Source organism: Chanos chanos, chromosome 1 (assembly GCF_902362185.1).
Source record: "Chanos chanos chromosome 1, fChaCha1.1, whole genome shotgun sequence".
Taxonomy (NCBI): Eukaryota; Metazoa; Chordata; class Actinopteri; order Gonorynchiformes; family Chanidae; genus Chanos; species Chanos chanos.
In genome coordinates, this window is record NC_044495.1 from 19,285,536 (window position 1) to 19,310,306 (window position 24,771).

The following is a 24,771-nucleotide window of genomic DNA, read 5'->3' on the forward strand; positions in this document are numbered from 1 at the left end:
CTTCTCAAAACTTCTCAAAATCTCTGTGGGTCTTCAATAAGGGAAGGGCCAGAAAAGTGTAACCACTGGAGTTTTTGGTTATGGGTGTGTCTCATGTCTCGGCCAGCAACACCGTGTCCTTGCACAGCATTCCTTTGTAATTGAGATGGATACAGTATATGGAAGCTTTAGACGGCCTTTATAATTGTTAGTCTACTCTGAAAAAAGGGTTGGTAGCAGAGTGTCTCCCTAATTCAGTCCTGTTCTGCTCACCATGAATGAAATATCTGCCAAACTAAACCTGGTTCAATGCAACATGGCAGTTGTCACTATTAAAAAACATGCACGCAAAGTGTTGGAACATTATGTGCACCCATTAAACACTCAAAGCTTGAACAAACAAACATGACAGGCTCTTGTCCACAGAAAAATATAGTTTGTACCTCTCTTGTAGATTTGACACAGTAAAATCAGTAATTCATTAAAGAAAATGTCATTTCAACATTGTCTAAAAAGGCATTTACCTGTGAAAATTTCAAACAAGTTTACAGAGAATGAAGAGGGATATTTTCAATGTACATACAAGCAACAGACACATTCTGAAGGAGTCCTGATAAGCAGGATCCGTAGAAGGGGATGAGAGATAAGAAATGGAGTCATTTTCCACAAAGGTGGAAAACGGACCCTGAGGAACGAGAGGAGGGGAAGGTAGCTAGGGTGAGACACTCATACAACATAGTTGGTCTCAGCAGGCCTGTTGGAATCCACCATCTCCTTGCCTTCCTTTGTCGATGACCCTTGTGTCTTGTGTTTGGGGCTGGGGACTCGATGGCTGCTTGGAGAACCTCCACGGTACCCTGGAAGAAGGGGGCGAAAAACAAGTATAGTTAATTGCAAGGATTAAAACGTGCAAAAAATGAGACAGAGAATGACTGCTAATAAGATTTCTATTACCCAAGCCTCTCTTTCCTTTCAAATGTGAAAATTATATGTACAATGAACTGGTAGCATAGACTACAGTTTGATTCTCCTAAATTAGTGATGGATTTGAGAATCAAAGAGGAAACTAAAGACTTCAAATATACCACATGAAAAGAACTTGGTTTCCTCTCCTCTGCCCCACAACATACTAAAAGAAACACAGAGCCACTAGCTAGGACCTCAGAGAAATGCCTCTATGGACTCCACCCCTCGCAGGGATCTCTTTTCAACTGGGCCTCCGGAAGAAACTCCCTTGGCTATAGCATTACAGTGGATTACACGCGCTCGTCCGTTTACAGGTGGAAATTAACAGTGGGCGCTTGGGAAAAAGCGGGGAGTTTTTGGCGGTTGCTTTGTGGTGCGATCAGGTTCCTCACTCACTCTTATTACAGTGACGTCCATGCCAGCCATCCCTGCACTGACACCTGTTGGGCTCCACACAGGTCCTGTGTGCTCCACAGCTGGGCTCGCAGACAGCTGTGCACATGCATATACACACAAACAGACACACACACAGAGCCACAGACAGAGACACAGTGTTTAGTCTTGAGTGCTGGAGGGAATTCATCTGTAGGCCAAAGTGAAATTATGATGGTGTTAAGTTCAGTGGTTTGCTGGAATCTTCTGCTTCCACTAGCTGGGAGTCCAGCTACAGCTTGCGTGTTTAAAAGATATTTTGGTGTAACGTTATAACAGCCAGCAGATACTAAACAAATTGACTTTACATAGTTTGTCATTTGTTACTTTCCCCCAGAGCTTTCAGGAATGTCTGTGTGAAAACACTGAAGTAAGAGAGTAAATCTCACCCTTAGAGCATGTATCTCCATGGTAACCCTTGCTACATTTGCACTTGTTCTTTCCGATACATTTGCCTCCATTTCTGCATGGTTGTTGGCATTTACCTGCAAAGACAAACAATCACTCACAAACTGCTGCTGCTGTTATTCACACATTGAACATGGAAGGCACAAAAAATATCTTATGAAACGATAACAACTAATTCCATCCAAGCTCTTGGGTTTCCAATTATTTTACATGAAACTGCCTTAAAAAGCTTCCTTGAAAGACCAATCCAAGCAACTTTAACGCAGTCTTCATGGAACTAAGAGTAACAATGTGAGACCTCTGCTTTTCTACTAAATGTAGTGGGGCATTTAATCATTTAAAAAGATGAAAACAAAAACAGAGTTAATAAACCTTGGTGAAATCTCCATCTGTTTAAAATAACTTAAAAAGTTACAGTCATTCACGTGATAGTATGAACTTCATGTTCACTGTGCACATTCATTAAGTCTGTTGTTACTATAGCCACAAAATGCATCAGACATGCATGGAAACTATGTGTCATACTGTGTAAGTTAATAATTACACCTATTTAGTTAAGCCAAGGGGTGGAGGAATCTAAAAGGAAATACCTCAATATGAGCAACAACAACAAAAAAAAAGCACCCCACAGAGAGAAAGTGTCAGGCGGAAATCTCAGAAGGGCTGCTGGGCATGGTCTGGTTTACTTTAAATGCTCAGAGATGTATAACTGATCAAACAGTACCCTTTGTTTTCTCCTATATCATTGATTTTCATCTGCATGTACAAGACAATACAGGACATGTGTTTTAAAGAAATCTTAACAAATATAATGACTGCTTATAATTAAAGAACATCTGAATACAATTTGAACATGGTAGCACAGGTGACCAGGGAGAATTAAGGTGTTGATCTTGTAAAAATTGAAAAAATGTAAAAAAAAAAAAAAAAAACTGATTTTGTTAAGGCAGTTGAAGGAAATGTGTTTCTGTTTATTGCGGTCTTGTGAGACAAGATGAGTGCTCCAAAAGCTGGACTCTTAAAAATGAACTCTTAAAAGATTTATTTGGGAAACTGGTCTGAGAATATCATTGTCGCAAGTGTTAGAGCATGAAATAATTCCATAAAGATTTTGACTTTTCAGTCTCAGTGTGCATGCTCTACCCTGTGTTCAGCTGTATAAGCTTAACCTTATAAGGTTCAGTTCTACTGCTGCAAAGAGAAGAACACAAAGGGTTCTGTGGGAGTACTGCACTTACTGATTTCACAGCGGCTCCCCTCAAAGCCTGCAGGGCAAATGCACTTCCCAGGATGGAAGCAAGTACCTCCGTTTAAGCAAGTAATACTGCAGTTAGCTGCCAAACAAACAACAAAACCAAAACAAGAACACATCAGCATAACCCAGGTTTTGATAAGACAATCTTTGCTTTACATGAGACACAAGCTGATGAGTTAACTTGGTTCATTCAGTGCTTAACAAAATGATGCCACCAGAGACAATAGAGAACTGTATGATATATAATGTTTTCTGGTACCTTTGTCACAGTTGATTCCGTAATACCCAGGTGGACAGATACACACTCCAGGGCTCATACACAGACCTCCATTTAGGCACCTTGGAAAGCAAAGGGCTGGGAAGGGGAGAGATAAGCTGAGTGTAACCCATTATTCAGACACCACAGGTATGTCGCTGAGACATCAGAATTACAGTAGAATGTCGACCAGACGTCGCATTCTATTTCTGATTGTAATCTAGCACTTGTCCCGAACATTGGACAGGTGATTTAAAACAAGAGTGGTGCTGACATCACTGTTACATCGCCGCAACGTTGAAACAGCATTCTGGAAATAGCAGATGGACCTTGGCTGAAGATCACAATCTCAGACATAGTGTAGCAATCCTTTGAACATTGGAAATGCGAATTTAAAACAGGTCCAGCACAGTCCTCACCATTACACCAAAATAACATTGTCTAAACAGCAGGGGGACACTGGTTTGAGATCAGAATTTTAAAACAGGATTGTCAAAACGGCAGGGGGACACTGGTTTGAGATCAGAATTTTAAAATAGCATTGTCAAAACAGCAGGCGGACACTGGTTTGAGATCAGAATTTTAAAACAGCATTGTCAAAACAGCAGGAAGACACTGGTTTGAGATCAGAGTTTTAAAACAGCATTGTCAAAACAGCAGGGGTACACTGGTTTGAGATCAGAGTTTTAAAATAGCATTGTCAAAACAGCAGGCGGACACTGGTTTGAGATCAGAATTTTAAAACAGCATTGTCAAAACAGCAGGAAGACACTGGTTTGAGATCAGAGTTTTAAAACAGCATTGTCAAAACAGCAGGGGTACACTGGTTTGAGATCAGAGTTTTAAAATAGCATTGTCAAAACAGCAGGGGGACGCTGGTTTGAGATCAGAATTTTAAATGTAGTCTAGGAATCACCTGAACATCGGACATGCGATTTAAAAGAAGGGAGGCGCAGTCCTTGCCATTACATCTGCTGTGACATCAAAACAGCACTCCAAGAACAGCAGAGAGACGTCGGCTGAAGATCACAATTTACCACTGTCAACTGACACAAAATCTCACAGCACCATATACCCAGCCAGCACTAACAGATCTGTGAGACGTCTGTGCTTGCAAATTCATCGGAGAGGCATCTATGTTACGCTGTCAGAGGACTGTGTCTCCGTCGCTGTAGTGGCGGCACCTACGCCCACATTCCACATGCGTTACAATTTCCCAGAGAAGTCCTCTGACTTCACACCTTGGAGGAAACATGAGGTGGTCTACATCCTCCCTGGACAGCGTGAGAGTTTTATAAGTGACGGGGAGTGGAGAATTCAAGAGATTTGGCCTTGACTCATTTGGGAGGAAAAGGGGATAAAGGGCAAAAAAAGGTAAATACATAAAAATGGCTTAAGCTTGCGCTGGACCACTAGAGGTGCTTAATTTATTCTTTACAGCAGCCATAAATGATTTTTTATAAAAAAATTTTATAAATAGTTTTGAAATGTACATTGTCCACAGATGGAATTAATGTCAGCAAAACGTGGAAGAAAAGGGTGTGCCTATGTATAAACATCATAAAGAGAGCTTATAAACGTCAGATCTCTTGATGTCGGTAGAACATCAGGATACGACATCTCGGCGACCTCGTGCCGATGAGCAAACGGCACAACAGAAGCCTTGCCGAGGGGTTTGCAAGCTTTGCATAGGCGCATCTAAGACACATGTGTTATCAGGGTATATTTTCTGTTGAGCACCTCATGCATTAACAGGGCATCATGTAATTTATTTATTATATTTATGATCCTCATTTTAGTGAACAAATGTATTCTACCACCCCTTTTCCTTTTGTGAAACACAAGGTTACAAGGAAAATGACTGAAATCAAATTATGTGCTTTACCAAGCATGCACTGCTTAGTTAGACACTTGAGGAAATAAGTACATCAGAAACCTTAGTTTCAAGTGTTATAGAGGTACAGAGGGAAAAGTAAATTATTTTCAGCTCCTTCTGGCGAGATTTTGTAAACAATTCTAAAGCTGCAAATAGATCACAAACATATGGTCGAGCAGCACAAATGGTGGGTAACTACTATTACTGTTTTTAGCCAGCGAAATGTTAACGACCTATATGGCTTACATAGATAACATGTTGCTTCACATTGCAGTTTGAATTTATCTTTCTGGGGTATACTCTGTGAGGCATTATCAGAATTTTAAGATTGTATACATAATTGAGCAGTACATTAATTTTTCTGTCTGTGTTTTTGGGTTTGTTGGGCAAGAGAATTGTACGTTCATTACAAACATTCATTAATATCATACGACCAGACTGCTGACGTCATTGGACATGCACATAAATCAAACTGAGAAAAAGATGCAGATGGCAAATCCATTTGTTCTAACAATTTTTTTGAATGAGAGCAAACCTCTACTAAATATTCTAAGAGATATGCTTCTGAGATGCAGCAAAACACCAAAGTCCCCAACTGCTTCCAGTACCACCTGATCCTTTGATGCTAGACAGCAAGACAGCTGTATAGCTTAGTTTGCTGTAAGGTTAGGCAGAGTTACTCACTCGTGGTTGAAATTCAGTCAAGGCAGCGAAAGTCTCTCTTTTGGTCTGATCTCCAAACTTCTGAAATAATATCTGGGCAAAAATAGATTTGCCATCTGCAACAATCCTTTATCTTAATGAACTGCTGCATTATCTGACATTGATCTAAAGGTTACCTTTCTCACAGTGTGTACCATAGAAGCCGTCCTGACACTCGCAAATATGCCTCTCATTACAGAAACCTCCGTTGCGGCAGCCTCCAGGACATTTTGCTTCAGAAAGAGGAGCGAAAAGACAAGCCACATAAACAGTAAGAATGTTTTTCTGAAATACTTGAGAGTTTCCACATATGTACAAGTGTTAGTATATCTGAAGATACACGAAACAGATCTTTTTCCGCTCAAATCTCCAAAACATATTCCACACTCCTTCACTCTTGAATATTATTTTATGAAGTCTGACACATTTCAACACAATGTATTGTTATGCCATTGCGATAACTGAGGTGTCAAAAAGTACTATCAAAAACAAAAAAGAAAGGAAAAACCCAAAATGTCATGGTTTTAAGGGGAAGCAAGAATATCAGCAAGGCCATCCAACATTTAAACGAAAAGCTATAGTATATATTCTTGTGAAGTCTTATTATCATTTACAAACTGTTTCCAATGATTTTATTTTCTGGTCACAGCAGTGGCTTAATCCCGGGTTGACATAAGTGCAGCAGGCTGACATGTTTTTACAGCAATTTCCTCCATGTCCACTAGCAAAGGCACTGTCTAGAACCTAAGCAATACTGGAGCAAACTGCCCTAAGGGAAAACTGGCACCATTATTCTTCAGCAAATGAAAGCAAACAAATCTCTGATGCACAGCATACTCATTCAATCAACATAAAAGAGAAGTCAGTCTGGAAGATGAATCTGGTATGAGTTTCTTTAAGTATCATATTTTTCCGTATCTGTGCCCACTTTCATCATATTCAGAACACAGACCTATGCTTTAACATGTGGATTTTTTTTTCCATTTATGATCTCCTATTCCACATTTTCATGATGTTAAACTTGCGAGTGTGTGGTTACACCAGAGGTAAGCCTTGCCTCACTCCAAAGCCCTGAGTGCAATTCTAAACAACAATTAAGTTGTTCCTTGGTATGAGTCAGATGGGTCATCTGATCTGGTGTGTCTACATGGGGAGGTGGGGAACAGAGAGGGCGTGGGACACTGTGTGTATGGTGCACATGTGTTTGGTGGTGGTGATGGAGTGTGTTTGCGTGTGGGTTGTTAAGGGGTGGATAGAAGGGGATGCATAGAAGGCTGCTATCTCTCTTTCAGGGCTGCAGCTGGTAAAGTTCACATGACATCACTGGCCTGTAAGGATCTTAGTGCTGGATGTAGAGTGGGACTCGTGTTGTTCGTCACAGTTCTCTACCCCATGCTCTTATAGAAAAGCGCATTCTCTTTCTGCACAGATTTGTTCAACTACTCATTATCATCACATTCTGCAAATACAGCTGTACTCCGCTTCTTTATTATACAGCAGGAGTCCTCCAAAACACATATTTGACAGAGAGCCAAAGGCCAAAAATATTTATTCATGAAGTAGTAATATGGGGAGTAATGCCATGTATTTGTATCATGCCTGTTCATTACCCTACATTTTTCCACGAAGCAAGGGTTAAAACAATGTGGAAAACTACTCACCTAGTTTTATATAATGTACATTTTCACATGGGCAGTCACGTACAGCTAAATAGAGATTGTGTGATTTTTCTAATCTCTAAACGCTTTAAATACAGCTAGTGCTCATGTTCAAAGATGATTGGGCACGCTGGATGATAATTTTCCCACTGAGATTTAAACCCTCAATTGTCACTCATCAGACAGAACTTGGAAAGTCTAACAGCAAAACCTCAAATTTCCTTTGCTTGCATTCTTGCCAGATACCTCACTTTAAATGCACCATGGAGATTCAATGTCAGACTGATGTTTTATCCTTAAGCCCTGAACTGCCACTGAGTTCTGAATGACCAGAATATGACTGCATAACACTTGACTGAATAAGAGACTGGTCTCTGAATTTGTTTTGTAATGTACAACCCATGAAATACAGCCTTATCCTTCCATTTCATGTAAATAGTATGTGTGTGGAACAAATCTCATTTTTGTTACAAGGTCAGTGTTGCTTTAGGCTACATTAAGATTCTACATAATTTTGGCCATCTCTCTCAGTTTAGTCGTTAGTTTAGTCCTTGTCTCATTTTAGCTGATGCCTGTGCTTGACTTGAGTTGGCATATACTCTCACCTCTCTGGCAGGTCTTGAAGAAGATGGCATTCAGTGGAGTCCTGAGGATTATGGTCCCACCAGCATCCATCACCAGAATGGTCACCTCGAAGGCAGCCACGCCATCCTGGTCCCCTCGGCAGGGGAAGCCCACCTGCACCACTGACCCCAGATAATTTGTTCACTCCAAATGCAAAACAAATCACTCATATGCGCACCAAACTAAATACAGTGATTATAGGATAAAATGTGTAGCTATAATGTCTAAAACAAACACTACAAACTCTGCATTAATGAATACCACACAAAAACACCTCTGCAACTTCACATACAAAAGTCTTAATAATTTATCTCCTCTAAACATAAAATATTGTTAGAATGAAATATGTGCAATGGTATGACGTAATGCTATTGAAGATGAGATATTTTGATGAGCACTGACTCACCTGATGCTTTATGGGGCACAGAGCCCAAGAGAGGCACATTAACCGTGGGATCGTCCATTACATCTTTATCTAATGACCGCAGGGTCTGAAATTCATAGAAGTACTCCGCCTGAAAGAGATCAGCACAAGGTAAAGCTTTTACGACCGTTGTCCACCTATGCCCCCCTGACCATTAATCATGGTCTTCCTCTCTCCAGAGCAGGTGAGGCCTTTTTAATTTGGTCTAATCTGGGTATCAGTGCATTGGAAGATTTCTATATTGATAACATTTGCATTCTCTCAGCCCTTGGACTGATTTTCACTCTCAAAGCAACATTTTGTCAGATGTCTACAAGTCCGTAGCTTTGTCCATACCACCTAGATTACCATTTTACCTAATGATACTCCTTTTGCTTCTCTGACCTTAATAGGCATAATTTCATAAATTTACAACCAAGTTCACCTTCACACTCAGAGCCATCAGACTCTATAAAGACTCCATGGGGGAGGATATAGGGAAGGAAATAGAGGATAGAGGAACTTTGGGTGGAGATTTTAAATTATGTGCATAAATCCTCAATCGGTATGTTGTACACCACACCCATTGCACTAAGCCTAGGTTGTTGTAGATCACGGCGTATCTCCAACATGTGATAGATGTTAGCAATCTCCAGCAAAAATCATACACACGCTTTGGCTCTGCCCAACTTTATGTAATTACTGGACAAAATGCTTAATACTATATCAGACATGATTAGGGATAAAATCAAATCAAATGCTTTCACTGTTTGAGGACTCTCCATCATTACCTTTCCCCTCTACATCAAAAAAGATGTTAGAGCATTTGTCACTCTGTTCGCTGGTCCATTAATACTGATCAACTGGAAATCAATAATACCTCTCTCTTATACCCGCTGGATAAAAGATATCCTTTATTTCGCTAGATTATAAAAAAAAAATCAACTTTCAATCAAAAACTCTTCTGATAACTTCTGGAAAACAAGGGGTTCATTCCTCCAGTATGTTAAAAACATTAATTTCCCACACATTCCCAATTGAGGCATGTCTGGAACTTTGGGGATGCGACTGTGATGTGTTCACTGTGGCATGGGTGGTGTAATACTGTACATCCCTTTTACTGATACCATTTACAACTGACTTATGTTTTTTCTCCCTTTTGTTGTTGTTTTTATGACTGCTTTTTCTTACTGTATATGTAAACCACGCTGATGTCTCGCAAAAATCTTGTTTTCCACATGAGATCTCATTAAAAGACTGTTTACATTCTTGTTTTTCCATATGTGTTCTGATGATGTAATTGTACTCTGCTGTAGAATTCAATAAACTAAGTTAGAGAAAACAAAGTTGAGAAGATTGCATTTTGTTCAGGTATAGACAAAGTTTCTGTTGACTACTCAATTTGAATGAAGCACTAAAAGCTGTAGATAATCATGAGTTGGGCAGGATACTGAGTCAGTCAAAATAATAGAGCTCAGTAAGTTTGATTACGCTCTGTAAAATTTTACAATACAGAGGCACATATATCTAAAAAGTGTGAGGAAAGTTTGAACGGTCTCTTGGGGTGTGTGTTTGTGAACAAGTATATTTCCTCCAAAGTCATCAGCCTTTTTTCCTTAAGTAATATCTTCAGCCCTTTGAAAATGACACACTTGTCAAACAGCTGTGATAGTATTGCAAAACACATACTTAAAAAAAAAAAAGACCCAAAAGGAGATGAAAGCTATGAGGGGAGACACAGAGGGTTTCTTCTTCCCTTTCTAGATTTTGCAGTGTAAAAGCAGCGCAGTGTTTGATGAAGGGAAAAGTACACAGGCCGTGTGGAGAGCCATGCTAATCCAGCAGCTGAATGGTAATAACCAGCGCAGATAACTCTCCCTGCCAGCCTTTCATGCTTGCGGCCTTTGTTCTTATGCCTTGTCGGCTGCCTTTGAAGTGTGAGTATAACAGAGCCTCAGAGAGAACAGGCCTATTCTCCCTCTCTCTCTCCCTCACTTTCTCTTGTTTTATCTCTCTTGTTTCTCTCTCTCGCTCTCTGTATATCTGTCCCTTGCTCTGGTTTGTTTCCCCCCCACTTTCTCTAACTCTCTCATTCCTTGACATGCCATTGAAGGATTATGAGATCAGTGTGCATAGACACTTCATTTGTTAGGACAACTAACATCTCAAAAACATGGAGGACACCCAGTAATGTAAATGCTTCGACTCTTTCTGCCTTCTTGCTCTTCAGTGTGCTTTTAGTAAACCACATGGGATCTTACAGAAACAGTATTTTTAAAATAAGTTTTCTCTGGATACTTTAAAAAAGGACTGATATCAAGACAAGTGGATTGTCATCTGTATATCACCTCTGTGAAAAAGTGTATTAGACATTCATCAAGAAGAATATCTACAACTAGGTTGTCTCTAAAACAGAATCTCTTAAGTGATTTCTATTGCATGTATGATGACAGCGGGAAAATACTAATATTCCTTACTCATGAGAACATCAACTACAATAGGAAGGAATATTCTCCACCAAAAAATGGTACTGAGAGAGTGATGAAAAATAATTAAATACTGATATTACATCACATACTAAAGATTATGCATGCAATAACTGAATCAAATCAAATCAAGAAGTTTCAGTCGGGATATACACTAAACCCAGGAGACTGAACATAGTATGAGTAACAAAAATAAGATTGCTTTGCTTTATCTCTGAGGTGATCATAAAACAGTCCTTGATTTCACAAATCCATAATAAAACATTCATGAGCTGTATCCTGTCTATGTAACTTCTATGGTATTGATGTTTTTGCCTAATTACAGGTATGCAAGCTCTCAAATCAAATGTGCACTGTCACTGTATGCTTCACACATCGATGAATGAGAACGCATTGGAAAAGATCGGAAGGGGCTGTCCTGAACCACGTGTACAGTGAAAATAATTTAACCACTGCGATTTATTTGGTTATGACAAAAGAATCCATGACAAAAGAATATCAACAAGCCATAGCAGCTCACAAAGTGATTCCAAATGGAACTTTCTCCTTACAATAAAGCTATGGTTCTGGCACGCGTCTGAGAATTTGACCAATGTTTTTGGTGTGTTGATGGGCCAGATGTTTGGCACATGCCTGAGGAGACCGACTCATGGGAGTTTAGTGCTTTGATCCGTATAGCGGCTGGTCTACGACACCAAGATGTAAAATACCACAAGAGATGGAAGTTACAACATTACAAAAAGGAACCCAATTCGGTACGTTCAGTTGCACTCACCCACTCACAAAAAGATTCATCTGACACGATTTTAATATTCAGACAACTTTCGAATGTACTCTCGTTCCCCCTAGCATGATGACAGAATAAATGAAGTCAACAGTCTGTTCTCTGCATGAGTGCGGTGAACTAAACGGACAATTCGCTTTCATCCTTCAGCTCATGTAGCTGTCTCACTTAACGCGCAAACACGAACTTACATGGATCAAATAACTCACAATTAATTTGCAGACTTCTACAGATGTTCACAGGAGACATAGACCCACTTCCAGTTTTCTAAATATTGTGCTGTGTTTATTTTCGTTATTGTAAACACTTGGGCTGAAGCATGACGATATTAAAATATTATGTACATAGCATCAGTGTTTGGCTCAGATGGTTCAAAATGTTGTGTAAGTATGCAATTATGAGTTATGAATATAGGAAAAATCCATTAAGAGTGAACAATATCCGCATAGATGTGTACTGTTAGTGCCTACTGCATTAGGAAAACTGCCATTGGCGCGACCACAGAACAAATCCCAATATGCCTACTGTTAAAAGATAAAGAATGTAGGTCCCTTTGTACCTGATCAGTCGCTTGCCAGGTAAAGTTCACGTGGTGAATATTGACAGGAATTGCGGGCATCCGTTGCTGTGCTTTTTTGAAGTCGTGTGTGAATGGGGCCATTTTACCCTCTGACACGATCAAAATATCTTCCTCAAAACCTGTTGAATGAAACATTAAAGTGCTAATAAAGCTCATGCAATATATAAAAGATAAATACGCCTCTACCTTCAAACAGTTATATCGTTAAACTAGGAGAAACAGATGCAAAACTTTTTTTTGTACAGTTAAAAGCCTCAGAACGAAGAATAAGGTGGTCTCTTACACAATTCGCGCCATTTATGAAATTGCACGAGATACTATTTACCAATTAATATCCTGGCTTGGTTCGCATCAATCCACATGTACAAACTTCCTTGCTGGGGGGAGGCTTCGATAACCAAGAGCCCTAAAAGTAGAAGAAACAACACCTTTACTGGAAGCTGAAAGGCAGGTGTCTCGGAAGTCATTATTAGCATCCCCTTGAGCTGTTGCAATTTCGGTTTTGCTGTATCACCCCCACTGATCAAGTTCCGAGAACTATATGTAACACCACTGTGCCTGGGATTGACAGAATGAAATGCCTGAGCTCGGTCACAGACTACTTGTATACACTAGGATTTGCAGTTCACAGTTATCACCATAAGATGGCACAGCGAGACAAACAGGCACGCAGAGACAGCTAATGGGTTCAACCTTTGTAGTATAACTGGCAGTCAAATAACGTTTAAAGTAATAACTTATATCTTAATTTCTTAAATAAAGTTAGTTCCGTAAACACCACGCCCGTATTACTACTTGAGTTACGCAATTTTTTAGTGCTCTTGATGGTGCCCAGTAACAAACTTTAAGTCTTCATGGGGATTTGAACAAAATGAGATAGCACTAGCCCATACGAAACAGTGAAACAGTTTAAGACTCGGGTGCAATGCTGTAGCGTGCTCGGTCCATCGTTTAATGTTTAATTATTCTGGATGGCTTTGGGGCGAACGCAGTCACATTTAATAGACTGTACACAGCTTATCAGCGTTCAACGAGGATTTGCTAAACGGAAATAAACCAGATATTTTTTTGCAAAACCACTGGATTGATGTACTTTTAATCGCACAAAGCCTAGTTTTAGTTTTCCTGCATAACCTTAGCCCACCCAACCTCAGTCAAACAAAAACTGACATCTAAATAATAATAATAATTTAAAAAAAAACTTTGACATTTTCATCAAACGCCTTATTGTTATTTAGGTTTAACTCTGCATTGTTGGTCCCAGGTTTCAAACCGGGCAATTAATTGCACGACACACTACAAACGACATGCATCTGCCTCGTCCGATTTTGGTTCCCCTGTTATTTCTATATAACTGAACGGATAATTCATGCTGCTTGCAGCACTGAACTGGCCCGCCTGCCTAAGTTCAATGAACTTTTTTCTCCCAAGTTTACTGTCTGGGTCGGCTACTTTTACGTCACTTCCCCTGATGCTTTCTGTGTGTGAGTTTTCGTTCAAAGATGGCGTCCACACAATTAACGGATGAGGAGCTTTACTCAGAGTTAAAGCGCCTTGGATTTACCCCAGGCCCAGTCAGCGAGCACACACGGCCTGTATACTTGAAAAAACTTAAAAAACTTCGGGAGGAACAACAGCAAAGAGCTAGAAGCGGGAAAACACGCAACAGCGGGAGCATCAACAACAGTGGCGGTGGTGGCAACAGCAGTAACACAGCGGCGGGAGCTTCGGGATTCAGAGCCAGGCCAGGGAGCAATGACGTCACGAACCTGAACGCAACCCGAAGCCCCGGCGGTCGTCCTGATCTGAACGCAAAGCGCAGTAGCAGGGGAGGAAAGTTCGTTTTGGGATTCAGTTCGGACGAGTCGGATGCCGAAGCCTCCCAGAAAAAAGGAGGCCCAAACCATAGTGGTAGCAGGAAAGATCGAGGCTCCGCGTTGCAGCAGGAGATAAGGCCTACAGGAACACCCACCGCTGCTCGCAGGAGTTCAGGAATTGGCGTGAGTAGCAACAAATCCCCTATCGGGTTACTGGAGGCAAGAAAAGGCGTCCCCGAGTCGTCTTGGTGGGGAGACCGGGAAAAATCTAGCATCAGGCTCTCACATTCCACCGTTAGTAACAGTTATGATGAAGCCAACGAAGACAACGATTACGAGGAGGAGTCAGAGAGGGACAGTCGGGCTGTGAACGGGAGTAGGGTGTCTCACACATCGAATACACTCGTCGGGGATTATTCAGATTCGGAAGAAGAGGAAGGGAATCAGTCCGAGCGAGAACGTCAGAGGGAACGTCGTCTGCTCTCTAGACGGAGTCTGCCGAAATCTGCGTCCTACCAATACAGAAGTGTCAAGGGGTCGGAAAGCAGCCAGGAAAGGGCGTCAGGCGTAAGCAGAGTAAATGGCACTCCTGGTAACCGTCTAGACATGACTGGTGAACGGGGGGAGGACGATGACGAGGAAACGAGGCACTTTGGTGAATTGGTGCTGAGTGGCAGCTCGTTGAGCCGCAGCTATCCAAAAAGACATAGCTTTGTCTTCGGCGACATGGGCGAAAGCAGCGGGGAGAGCAGCAACAGCAGCCAGACTGCATACAGCAAAAACCACGTCGACAACGGAGAGGACACTGCCAGCAGGAGCAGGTCCAACATAGGGCTCAGACCTCGGTTTTCCACGTACAACAGTATCTCACCGACGTACCGTCCTAACCACTCAAATCACACGAGCTCCAACCATGCTTACGGCCAGGCGAGTATCAAGCGGAAGCATTCGGTCCCGGAGGACGAGCTCCTTCAACAATTTAAAAGGGAAGAGGTGACTGCCACGGGAGGCTTCAGCGCACATTACCTGTCCATGTTCCTCCTCGCGGCTGCTTGTTTGTTCTTCGTGCTGCTAGGCCTCGTTTACGTGCGTATGCGAGGCGCCACACCACCAGGTGATGTCAGTGAGTATTGTTACTACCTTGTTATAAGTGTATTGTTTGTCGCGTGTTAACTGTGTGAAACGGTGCGTTTACCCACTGTTTAATCATATTTATAGCATGCTTTTGTGTATTTGTCATGTCAGCGAACAAAAATGGACTAAAACAATGTCAACAAATAGAGAGAATAGAGCAGTCTCAGTCGGCTCTAGGTTAAGCAGTTTGAAACGGGTTTGTTGATAGATGTCATATTCCCTGGCTTTTATGGAAAAAGCTTTTAGGTTCAATGTGATTAGAGACTGCCTCCCCAGACTGCTGTTGTAATCCAGAATGCTTCTGCTATTAAAAGCCTTGGATTGTTACTGTACTTGGACACCATATTCCAAAGTATGTCAGCAGCATTCCTTAAACATGATTTTATTTAAGTCTCCAGTCAGGGAAGTTTCCTTGGTTTAGGGCAGTTGTAAATATAGACGTTGTATATTTGATGTATATTCAGATAATTGTTGTATTCCACAGCCTGGACAAATAATTAACAAGTTGAATCAGACATGTTGGTGCTGAATATGTTCCCCTGATGGAGACCTTATAGTTTTGCAATATGATGAGTGAGTGAACAAGCAGAAATCACATTGATTTTTATGTGTATTTCAACAGTTTTAGACAGGAAGTCACTTAAATGCATTTGAGGTGCTGTGTGTTCTCATTTGTCCATAATAACGTAACTTACGATGTAATAATAATAAGGCATTGAAAGTATCACCGAATAATGTTGGTAAATTTTGTAGATCTCTGCCTCTAATCTGTGAGATTTCAAGGGAAACAGCTTTGACTTGAGAGTGTATGGCAGACATCTAGGTCACAGATGAACTAAAGCAGCCTAATTGTACAGCTCTCATGAGACCTAGGAAGTCTGTGGCCCTGGATGGAGTGACTAACTGGCTGGACCTCCTTCTGGCTTTTTGCCCTGTTTGTAGGAGCACACAGTCTCACATGCAACATAGCTTGGTGAAAATGTTTGTTTAATTGTAAAAGGACTGGAATATGCTCTTGTTTTAGCCTAGGCCTATAGCATGTGTGCACTGATTCTTACATCAGTATGTTTTCAATTATAAAGCTTAATTAATGATGCTCAACCTTTGTTTTCATATTTGATAATGCAAATTATTTTCAAATGTTTGCTGCGCCGTTTTTTTAGGTCAGTTTGGACAAGTGTCTTATCTGCCAAATGACTAATGTTACTTTTGATGGTCTCACCCGTACCTCTCTGTAATGCATACAAGTAGGTGTATGTCTAGACTTAATGAATGTTTTCTCTCTACATCAGGGGCATTAGATAAACCTCCCTTTAGTCCAGATAGCCAGGTCTCAGTTTGAATCTGAGCAAATCAGCCAGCTAGGGGGTCTGCAAGCCAATAAAGGTAGATGCAAATGATGGCACAGTCTCCAGCGACTCTGTTGGTAATTATGTTGTAAACACAGGCCCTGAATCACACTCTTCATACTCAAGGTTTCTGTCCTTGGATGTCTTTGGAATCTTTACTTGGCTCCTGGTTCCATTCATCCCTGTCACTGATTGTGGGGAGTTAGTCTGTGACTGAGACGATGTGGCATAGCACTGCTAATTTTGGGCAGACTCCAGCCCAGAGGAGTGAACTCCACTATCAGACGGTGACTCAACTGTGAGCCAGGACCAGGAAGAATCACACATTTCCCTCAGCAGACAGTGTTGAGAAATACAGTCATTTGCAGTGTTTTCCCCTTTGTTTTAAAGGAATTTTCTCTCTCAGCCCCATGGTTTGAGATATAACTGACAGAGTTTAGGCTTATGTTCTGTAATAATATTCCTCTCTTACTTTCTCTTGCAGTCAAGAGCCATCCATTTGGTGCAGAGTTTGATACCTCTTATGTAAGTACTTTTTATCAGACACTTTTTATCAGACCCCTGTGCTCATACTTAATTTGTTTGTTTTTTTTGTATTCATATGTTTCCTAGTTTTTTGTCAGAGTGAATTTGTATTCATGTAGTATATTTGCTTGTCCCAGGACAACAAAGAGAAAGACATAATTCTGAAACTCCTCCTCCACCTTCATGATCATTTGGCCAACATAGCAGGTAATTACGTGTGTTTGAACTCTTAGAACATAAGGGTGTGCTGTTACTAAACAGGGACATTTTCCCATGGTTGCATTAAGTCTTTAAGCACATACACATGTTCTGGTTATAGTTTGTCCATGGTTTTATTGGTAAAAGTACCCTAACCAGTTACATTAAAAAAAAAAAAATTAGAAGTGTGAAAATTGGTTGCATGCAGTGATGTGCAAAGTTCTTTGGCTCCATTTCTTAACATTCAGAAATGCAGGCGATACATAACTGTGATCATAATGTGGAAAGCATGTCATGAGACATGCATCAATGTTCAGGTTTTTTCAGAGAGCAGCCAGCAGCCTTTCTGCACCCCACAAAACCTGAGTGTCATTAATTGTTTCCGCTCCTAAAACAGATAAGGAAAGTGGAAAAAGTAAACATCATTAACCTGTACACTCAATGTTTGTTTGTTTATTTATTTATTTATTTTACAGGAGAACATGACTGTGGAGATCACAACCATCCGTCAAACAGAAGTCTCTCCATAACCCAGGCCTCTAACTATTTGAAGGTAAAGTCTTCAGCCGTTTGGAACACAACTGTCACTCATAGTTTTATAAGTGTGCTGTCTGGACCCTCCCTTAAAGAGTAGGTTATGATTAATTCATAGTAAAGTGCTCTTGAGTTAAACATGGGTCACATCAACTTTAGACTCACTCACTGGTTACTTCTGCATATAGTATATCTATTTGATTCCAGAATTGTTGGTTATAAATTGTTGTCTGTTCAATATAGCTTCAAAATGAGGCCTATGAAGACTTTATGATGACTGCTCTTGAGTGGATTATTCGAACCGGGCAGGATGTTGGCATAAGGTGAGTGTAGACTTTTACGTTTACAGTGACTACTGTGTTATTGATTTTAATGTTTATTTAAATGGTCTTGCAAAGTAAGACCATTTAGTCTCTTAGTCTCAGAAGTGTGACTGCTAAAGAAACCCATACTATGCATATTGCACATACAGTTCCTCTTACATTTTAGCAGAGTTGTGGAGTGGGGAATGTACTTCACTCACTTCAGAAAGACAGATCCATGTGACCAATGTTTCTTTTTATGCTGAGGTTATGTAGCAGAATCAAGACCTCCATCTACTGTTTTATTAAATAGAGGTGTTCAGACTCTATTCCGAATGCTGTTTTTGATGGTTGTTTAGGTTAATTGGTGCTATTCCTGAGGAACCTGTGGTAGATGTGTCAGAGATCTCTCGTTTGGAGTCCACACATCCCCGAATGTCCTTTGTCTGTCGCTTTAGGCGCGCTTTCTTCACTGTCATTCACAGGGTGCTGCTTATTCTCGCAGGTACACCACACAACCAGCCAAATCAGTAAACAAAACAAAAGTCCAACTCATGAATAATGCTATATGAATGTTACTCTTTTTGCTTGCAATAAAAGTTACACTCCACTTTGCATTGTCTGTCTGAAGGAATTGGTATAGTGTGGGGCTTGCTGTCCTATATGAAATACCGCTGGAGGAGAGAGGAAGAAGAGACCAGACAGATGTATGACATGGTGGAGAGGATAATTGGTGTGGTATCATTTTTTTACCATACAGAATTAGTATCTTTGTCTGGTTTTTAAGAGCAGAAACCTGTGAAATGAAAATGTCTCGGTGCTGATTGCCGTTTTTGTCCAAACAGACGTTTTGAGGAGCCATAGTGAGGCATGCCAGGAGAATAAGGACCTGCAGCCCTACCTGCCAATACCTCATGTTCGTGACTCACTCATTCAGCCACAAGACAGGTCTGTTCTCAACTACGTACGCCTGCAGTGTAGTGCTTTAAAGTCTGGAGGATACAACCCCACTGCTGAACTTACTGTCACTCTCCAAAATTGTTAGCTTTTCATACTCTCCTTTTTTTAAGTGCAGTCCAGTTGTTTTCTTGATAAAGTTTTTTTTTGTTGTTGTTTTTTTTTTTAAATTTAGCTTCATCAGAATGTGTGCAAATTACCACTCTGTTCTAAACAGCAATGTTTCTAACAATCCTTTTTAGGAAGAAAATGAAGAACGTGTGGAAAAGAGCTGTGGCATTCCTGTCTGCAGATGAGTCTCGCGTCAGAACAGAATCACAAAGGATTGGGGGAGCAGACTTCACTGTTTGGAGGTGGCTGCAGCCCTCCACGTCCTGTGACAAGATGTCCAGTTCACCCTCCAAAGTGTGGCAGGGCAAAGGTCAGCCAGAGAACATTTTTCCCCTCAGATTCTTAAGATTGTTATTCAGTCGATCATTTACAGTTTTATTCAAAATGGTTGGCGATTTAATGAAGCTCTTTTCTTTTGAACATGATGTACATATCATCACGGATTTGTTGGGAATATAGTCCCAGACAGTTTTCTGTGTTCATTGGTCTTTTAACTTAAAGGGGAGGACCACAATATTTTTCACATTTGGACCCATTGTAGTAGAATATGTTTTTGTCTTTTCCAGCATTCCCTTTGGACCGGAGGAATTCTCCACCTAACAGTTTAACGCCATGTCTGAAGATTCGCAACATGTTTGACCCTGTAATGTGAGTACCTTACCTACGCCCTCTCTAAGGAGATCACCCCTAACACTTGGGTCAATGAGCAATTTTTCTACACAGTAAACATTACAAATGACCACAACTTTACCGATGCTGCTAGTCAGGCATCATGCACAAATGACTGCTTACTGTTGCTGTCTGAGCAGTTTTTCATACAAACATCCCTTTAGAGCTCAACAAAACTGCAACTGTCTTATTTTCAAGATTTTTTTTAAATCAGATGCTGTTGGTCAGTTTTGGTTGGGTAGTTTCATATGTAGTAAATGATCATGTGATGACATAATACTGGGGTTGAAAAGACTTTACTTTGTTCTCCTCTGGTTTGCACAGGGAAGTAGGGGAGAACTGGCACCTTGCAATTCATGAAGCCATCCTGGAGAAATGCAGTGACAACGATGGTATTGTCCACATCGCTGTTGATAAGAACTCAAGAGAGGTAGGTTTGCAGTGGTCCTCAAGACCTACCTTTCTTAATTGTTCAAATTCGCCGGTTTGTCAGAGCGCTACTCTGAAGAAGTCAGGATACCACATGTTGAAGTTGGGCAGTTGAGAAGCTTTTGAAAATGTCTGTCTATGTGCTGTCTGTTACCTGCAGGGCTGTGTTTATGTGAAGTGCCTCTCTGCGGAACACTCCGGCAAAGCATTCAAGGCTCTTCATGGCTCCTGGTTTGATGGTAAGACTAGAATAGGTCTCAGATTTTCCCTTTTTTTTGTCAGGGAAGGGTTTTTGAATGGCTCATGTAAAACTTTTCCCTCTTCATACCCAAGCTCATGCCTCTGAGGACAATGCACATATATTCTCAGCTGTGTGAATGCATCTCAGGAATCATATCACGTTAGCACATAGATGAATCCTTTAAGTGTCACCAGAGTGGTTTTACACCATTCATCCATTTTGGATATTTAATATTATAATAATAATCCTAATGCCGTTGCTCTGTAGAAGGTTTACATAAAAGTGCTTCAGTAAATGAGTACTGTCCACAAAAAATACTCATGTAATAATTTTGTTATAAGTTTTCCAAAGTTTAATCTAGTGGCAATCCTGTCAACTTGTCATTTAAGACTCATAAAAAGGGTCAATCTTTAAAGTTGCTATGATAATGAGTATTTACAAACCATTACTTTACATGGTTGATTGAAAGCATCATTGCCCCTCCTCCCCCAAGTGAAGAAGTTAATTGCCTTCTTGTATTAACTGTTCGAATTCTGGACTATTGCTAATCTTGCTTTGCATAGTCAGTTGACTGTCTGTCTAACACCCAGTCATTGTTGTGCAGGTAAACTGGTGACTGTGAAGTATCTGCGTCTGGACCGCTACCACCAGCGATTTCCGCAGGCACTGAACTGCAACACACCGCTCAAACCGTCCAGCTCGTCCATGAACTCTATGTCACGCACGCATCAGCGAAGCTGCTCCAGCTCGCTGGGCTTCTCATGAGGGAAGGGTGTAGGCGTCCTCCACCTCTTCCACTATCATCCCAGGGCCTCACCAGCTCCATTTATCAAATCCCACCCACCACTCCTCCTCTGACGATTGAGAACCAAGCTTGGGTGCTTCCACTCTGCGCACCCATGGTTCAGTCTCCTGGTCAGCATGCGAGTGTTGGCTTTTGAACCTGCGACCGTCCGCGTGTCTATGAAGCTAAGCATGGAGAGCAAGAACTGGAAGGTATCACGGAGGTGTTGATGTTTTCTTGTCCTGTTGAAGCTTTGCATGGGAGAGCCAGTTTCTCTTATCGGAACATCCCCTTTCCTGCTACTCTGGTGCAGGAGATGCAATTTCCATTTGTATTTCTCTTTTTTTGTTTGTTTGTTTTTTTTTCCAGACTGTCTTTGTAGATTAAACAAGGAAACGAAAGGCCTCTGGTTCTAATGTTAATATTTAAAACGATATATGAGAGGGATTCCCCAGACCCTTTTTATTCAAATGGCCCTCCTATGTTTCATGGAGTGTTCTTGGGCTCTACCTAGCAGCATGTGCAGGTTAAAAATTGCCTATATTTATGCTTTGAATTGTAACATTTGATATGGATGTTTATTTCCCTAAGGCATTTTAAGTGATGTAATCCCTTTTTATTTTGTAGTTTTGTTTAGTCCAAGGCGGAAGACATGCACACACGCATAAGGGAGTGCTGTATATATTCAAATGGAAACGGTGGTGGTTGAACATGTATAAAATTCAAATCATAAACACGTTATTTCTTGCCAACAGTTATTAAGACTGAATGCATTCACATTCTGAGGATTATCAGGGGCAAGGGTTGACCACAGGGCTTGTGTGAGTTGAGCAGCATTGCGATTGATGATGTGTGAAAGTAGAGCAGTATGGCGTAAAAGCAGTCAGCTTCCACACTGTTGGTTTACCATTGGTTGGTTTACTCATTTTCCATTCACTGCCACATGTTTCTCCAACATTCACCTCAACCTTCTCTGCCAGGTTATATTCCAGTGTACTCTAATGTAATATGTTTTGTTTATGTTTTAACAGTTATGCTTTTTTCCTTTATAATTGGTGCATTTTGATATCGTAAATTTTCCTCCATGTTAAACTTGGCTGGTACATGTGAACAGTAGCACATAAGAAACAATGAAATGATCTGCCAGTCTGCTGGAGCTGTGAGAAGGTCGCCAGAAAGAAAAATATGATAGTAATGGTTTTTGTTATTTCTTTTGTCCCCCCGCCCTCGAATACCTTCAGCAGCTCAGTAGTATGACCTTCTCTACATACTACATGCACTGAGCCCCATACCATCGCCTCACCGTTGTCACCGGTGTCTGTTTATTTGGTTAAGAATTCCAGTTATTTGCTAAGGCCTTTGGCATGCAGTAAAAATTGTTAGCACTTGAAACAACACAGTGATTTGTGCGTTTGTAAATACACTAACCACTAAAAACGTGGATGCCAAAACATTTGCACATGCTAAAGGTTTAGAAAATGAAGCTTTTTGGAGAACAGCTACTGTCTTTACCTCAGACACCAGTTATTTCTATTAAAAAAGCCTTGAGGGGTTGCCCAGTCCTGTCATAATCTCATTAACCAGTTAGCCATGTTGACAGTGTATGTCATTTTGCAGTCACTTTTTTTTTTTTTAAGTAAAGTTTTCCAGACATTGCACTTGCAGTGTGGAGCAAGGTGAGGGTTATTAATCATATTTGTGTGGTTCATGGATTAAAGTATTTTCATCCTTGTGTTTACTTTCTACGTTGATGTATGATTACCTGTAAGAAATAAAGTTGGCCCTATGTTAAACAGGAAATCTTAGTCATGGGACTGCAGCCATTTTCTTTTAACTTTGTTTCTCTCTTTTTTTTTTTTTCCCCTTAGGAAATGCAGTGTAGGTAAACATGAGGTATTTGCAGCAAGACATACAAATGATTCACACTATGTAAAAAACAAAACAAACTGGTGCACATTCTCTGCAGCAGACAACCTTATTGTGCCTTAACTTTGTGCTTTTTGTAAATGACTGCCACTGTATTTCTGGAGAATGTGTATGGATTTTTAGAGTGTCAGTATAATTGTTTAAACAGCCGAAGCAGTCGGTCTCTGGACAGCCTAAACCAAGGAAAGTGTTTAGATGGATGTATTTGGTCCCTGTGTCCATACACAAGTGATATGGATCTATTGTGTGGTAAGTCTTAATAGCCAACCAAATACCCTTCCCAGATTTCCACTTAAAGAAATAAAGAGATATCACTTCATTTACAGTGATCATTGTAGCTACATTACATGTAGAGTGTTTCTTGCCTGGTATTTTTTTTTTTTTTTTTAATTTTTTTTCTTTTGCCTCCAGCGACCTTGTATGGACTGCACAGAGCTTATGTTATATAAAAATAAAAATGAATGAACTTCAAGCCAGATGTTGTTTTTGCTGCAGTGGCATGCGTCGTTGTTACATTGTCATGTGGGTCTGACATCTGGTGCCCCTGGTCGGTGGTTCTGTAGAGACCGAAAGTGAAGTGAGTTTGGTGTGGCACTGCTTCCAGGATGGTGCTTGACACCCACCTGCATTTCTTGATGTTTTCTTCATTCTCTAATGTATTTTATGTAAACACTATACATTTATGTAACTGTAATATCATGCTGCACTAGTCTCAATGCATTGTAACATTTCAACCAATATCCTTCACCTGCAAGCTGGGGGGAGAGGTGTACAATAATCCAGACATTATAAAAGTTCAGATGTTTTAATGTTATTTGTAACTTGTCTTGTAAAAAAAACGCTTTAATTAAAGGTTTAATAGGGTTTTCTTAACAGTGGAGACTTGTGTCATAAATTTAAATTCACCATGAATATGTCAGGCCCTTCTTAGAAGTCTAGTGGTAAGTTTAGGCTTGTCATTTCCAAAGTAGATGCACTAATAATGGGGTTACAATGCATTTTTCCAGGCTTATGATACTGCATTTCAGCAACTTCAGAATCTTCCCCTGAACCGTTGTCATTATTTACTTTAATAGTCTAATCCTTGTAGACACAAGTAAAGCCTTGCCTTTTTAAATTTTTTGGTCTATCCTGTTTTATATGTTTGGCCTGCCACGTATTTGTAACAACATATTTTATTTTTTTGTGGGAATATGACATTTTAGGAAACGTAATATTTGAAGCTTTCAGGTTTATCTATGTTCATATCAAACTCAGTTCTACGCGTTTTAAGGAATGGGTTCATAAACAAATGGACCGTATTGCTCATATTTGGAGATCGTCAGAGACGACAGTGGAATTTCCCATGATGCACTTGTTATTACCTAAGAAGTACACACACAGTGA

The 24,771-nt window shown here is 40.5% G+C and overlaps 2 protein-coding genes across 2 annotated transcripts; one reads left to right on the forward strand and one right to left on the reverse strand.

The window, feature by feature from the left end:
• Positions 1-688: 688 nt before the first annotated feature.
• On the reverse strand, positions 689-12,960 carry wif1 (wnt inhibitory factor 1). Its single transcript, XM_030785911.1, has 10 exons — positions 12,735-12,960; positions 12,389-12,528; positions 8,563-8,671; positions 8,138-8,278; positions 6,012-6,107; positions 3,300-3,395; positions 3,024-3,119; positions 1,767-1,862; positions 1,342-1,437; positions 689-836 (listed from the first exon to the last, which is right to left on the reverse strand). The coding sequence occupies exons 1-10, from the start codon at positions 12,883-12,885 to the stop codon at positions 706-708; spliced, it is 1,152 nt and encodes a 383-aa protein (XP_030641771.1). The 5' UTR covers positions 12,886-12,960; the 3' UTR covers positions 689-705.
• A 951-nt stretch (positions 12,961-13,911) lies between these two features.
• On the forward strand, positions 13,912-23,103 carry lemd3 (LEM domain containing 3). The gene is made up of 13 exons (XM_030782694.1): positions 13,912-15,349; positions 17,194-17,234; positions 17,372-17,441; positions 17,909-17,985; positions 18,210-18,289; positions 18,628-18,773; positions 18,900-19,001; positions 19,114-19,216; positions 19,468-19,646; positions 19,903-19,984; positions 20,330-20,435; positions 20,595-20,673; positions 21,280-23,103. The coding sequence occupies exons 1-13, from the start codon at positions 13,912-13,914 to the stop codon at positions 21,438-21,440; spliced, it is 2,664 nt and encodes an 887-aa protein (XP_030638554.1). The 3' UTR covers positions 21,441-23,103.
• Positions 23,104-24,771: the final 1,668 nt, after the last annotated feature.

What these genes read in the sequence shown, in the direction of transcription:
- wif1 (XM_030785911.1), bottom strand. Translation starts at nt 12,885, where the DNA reads ATGCTAATAATGACTTCCGAGACACCTGCCTTTCAGCTTCCAGTAAAG. An exon ending in GGGGAGCCGCTGTGAAATCA is followed by an intron (nt 1,863 to 3,023) that starts GTAAGTGCAGTA and finishes TTGTCTTTGCAG; the next exon opens with GTAAATGCCAACAACCATGC. An exon ending in TGGAGATACATGCTCTAAGG is followed by an intron (nt 1,438 to 1,766) that starts GTGAGATTTACT and finishes GCATGTGCACAG; the next exon opens with CTGTCTGCGAGCCCAGCTGT.
- lemd3 (XM_030782694.1), top strand. Translation starts at nt 13,912, where the DNA reads ATGGCGTCCACACAATTAACGGATGAGGAGCTTTACTCAGAGTTAAAG. An exon ending in AGGCCTCTAACTATTTGAAG is followed by an intron (nt 17,986 to 18,209) that starts GTAAAGTCTTCA and finishes TGTTCAATATAG; the next exon opens with CTTCAAAATGAGGCCTATGA. An exon ending in AACATGTTTGACCCTGTAAT is followed by an intron (nt 19,985 to 20,329) that starts GTGAGTACCTTA and finishes TGGTTTGCACAG; the next exon opens with GGAAGTAGGGGAGAACTGGC.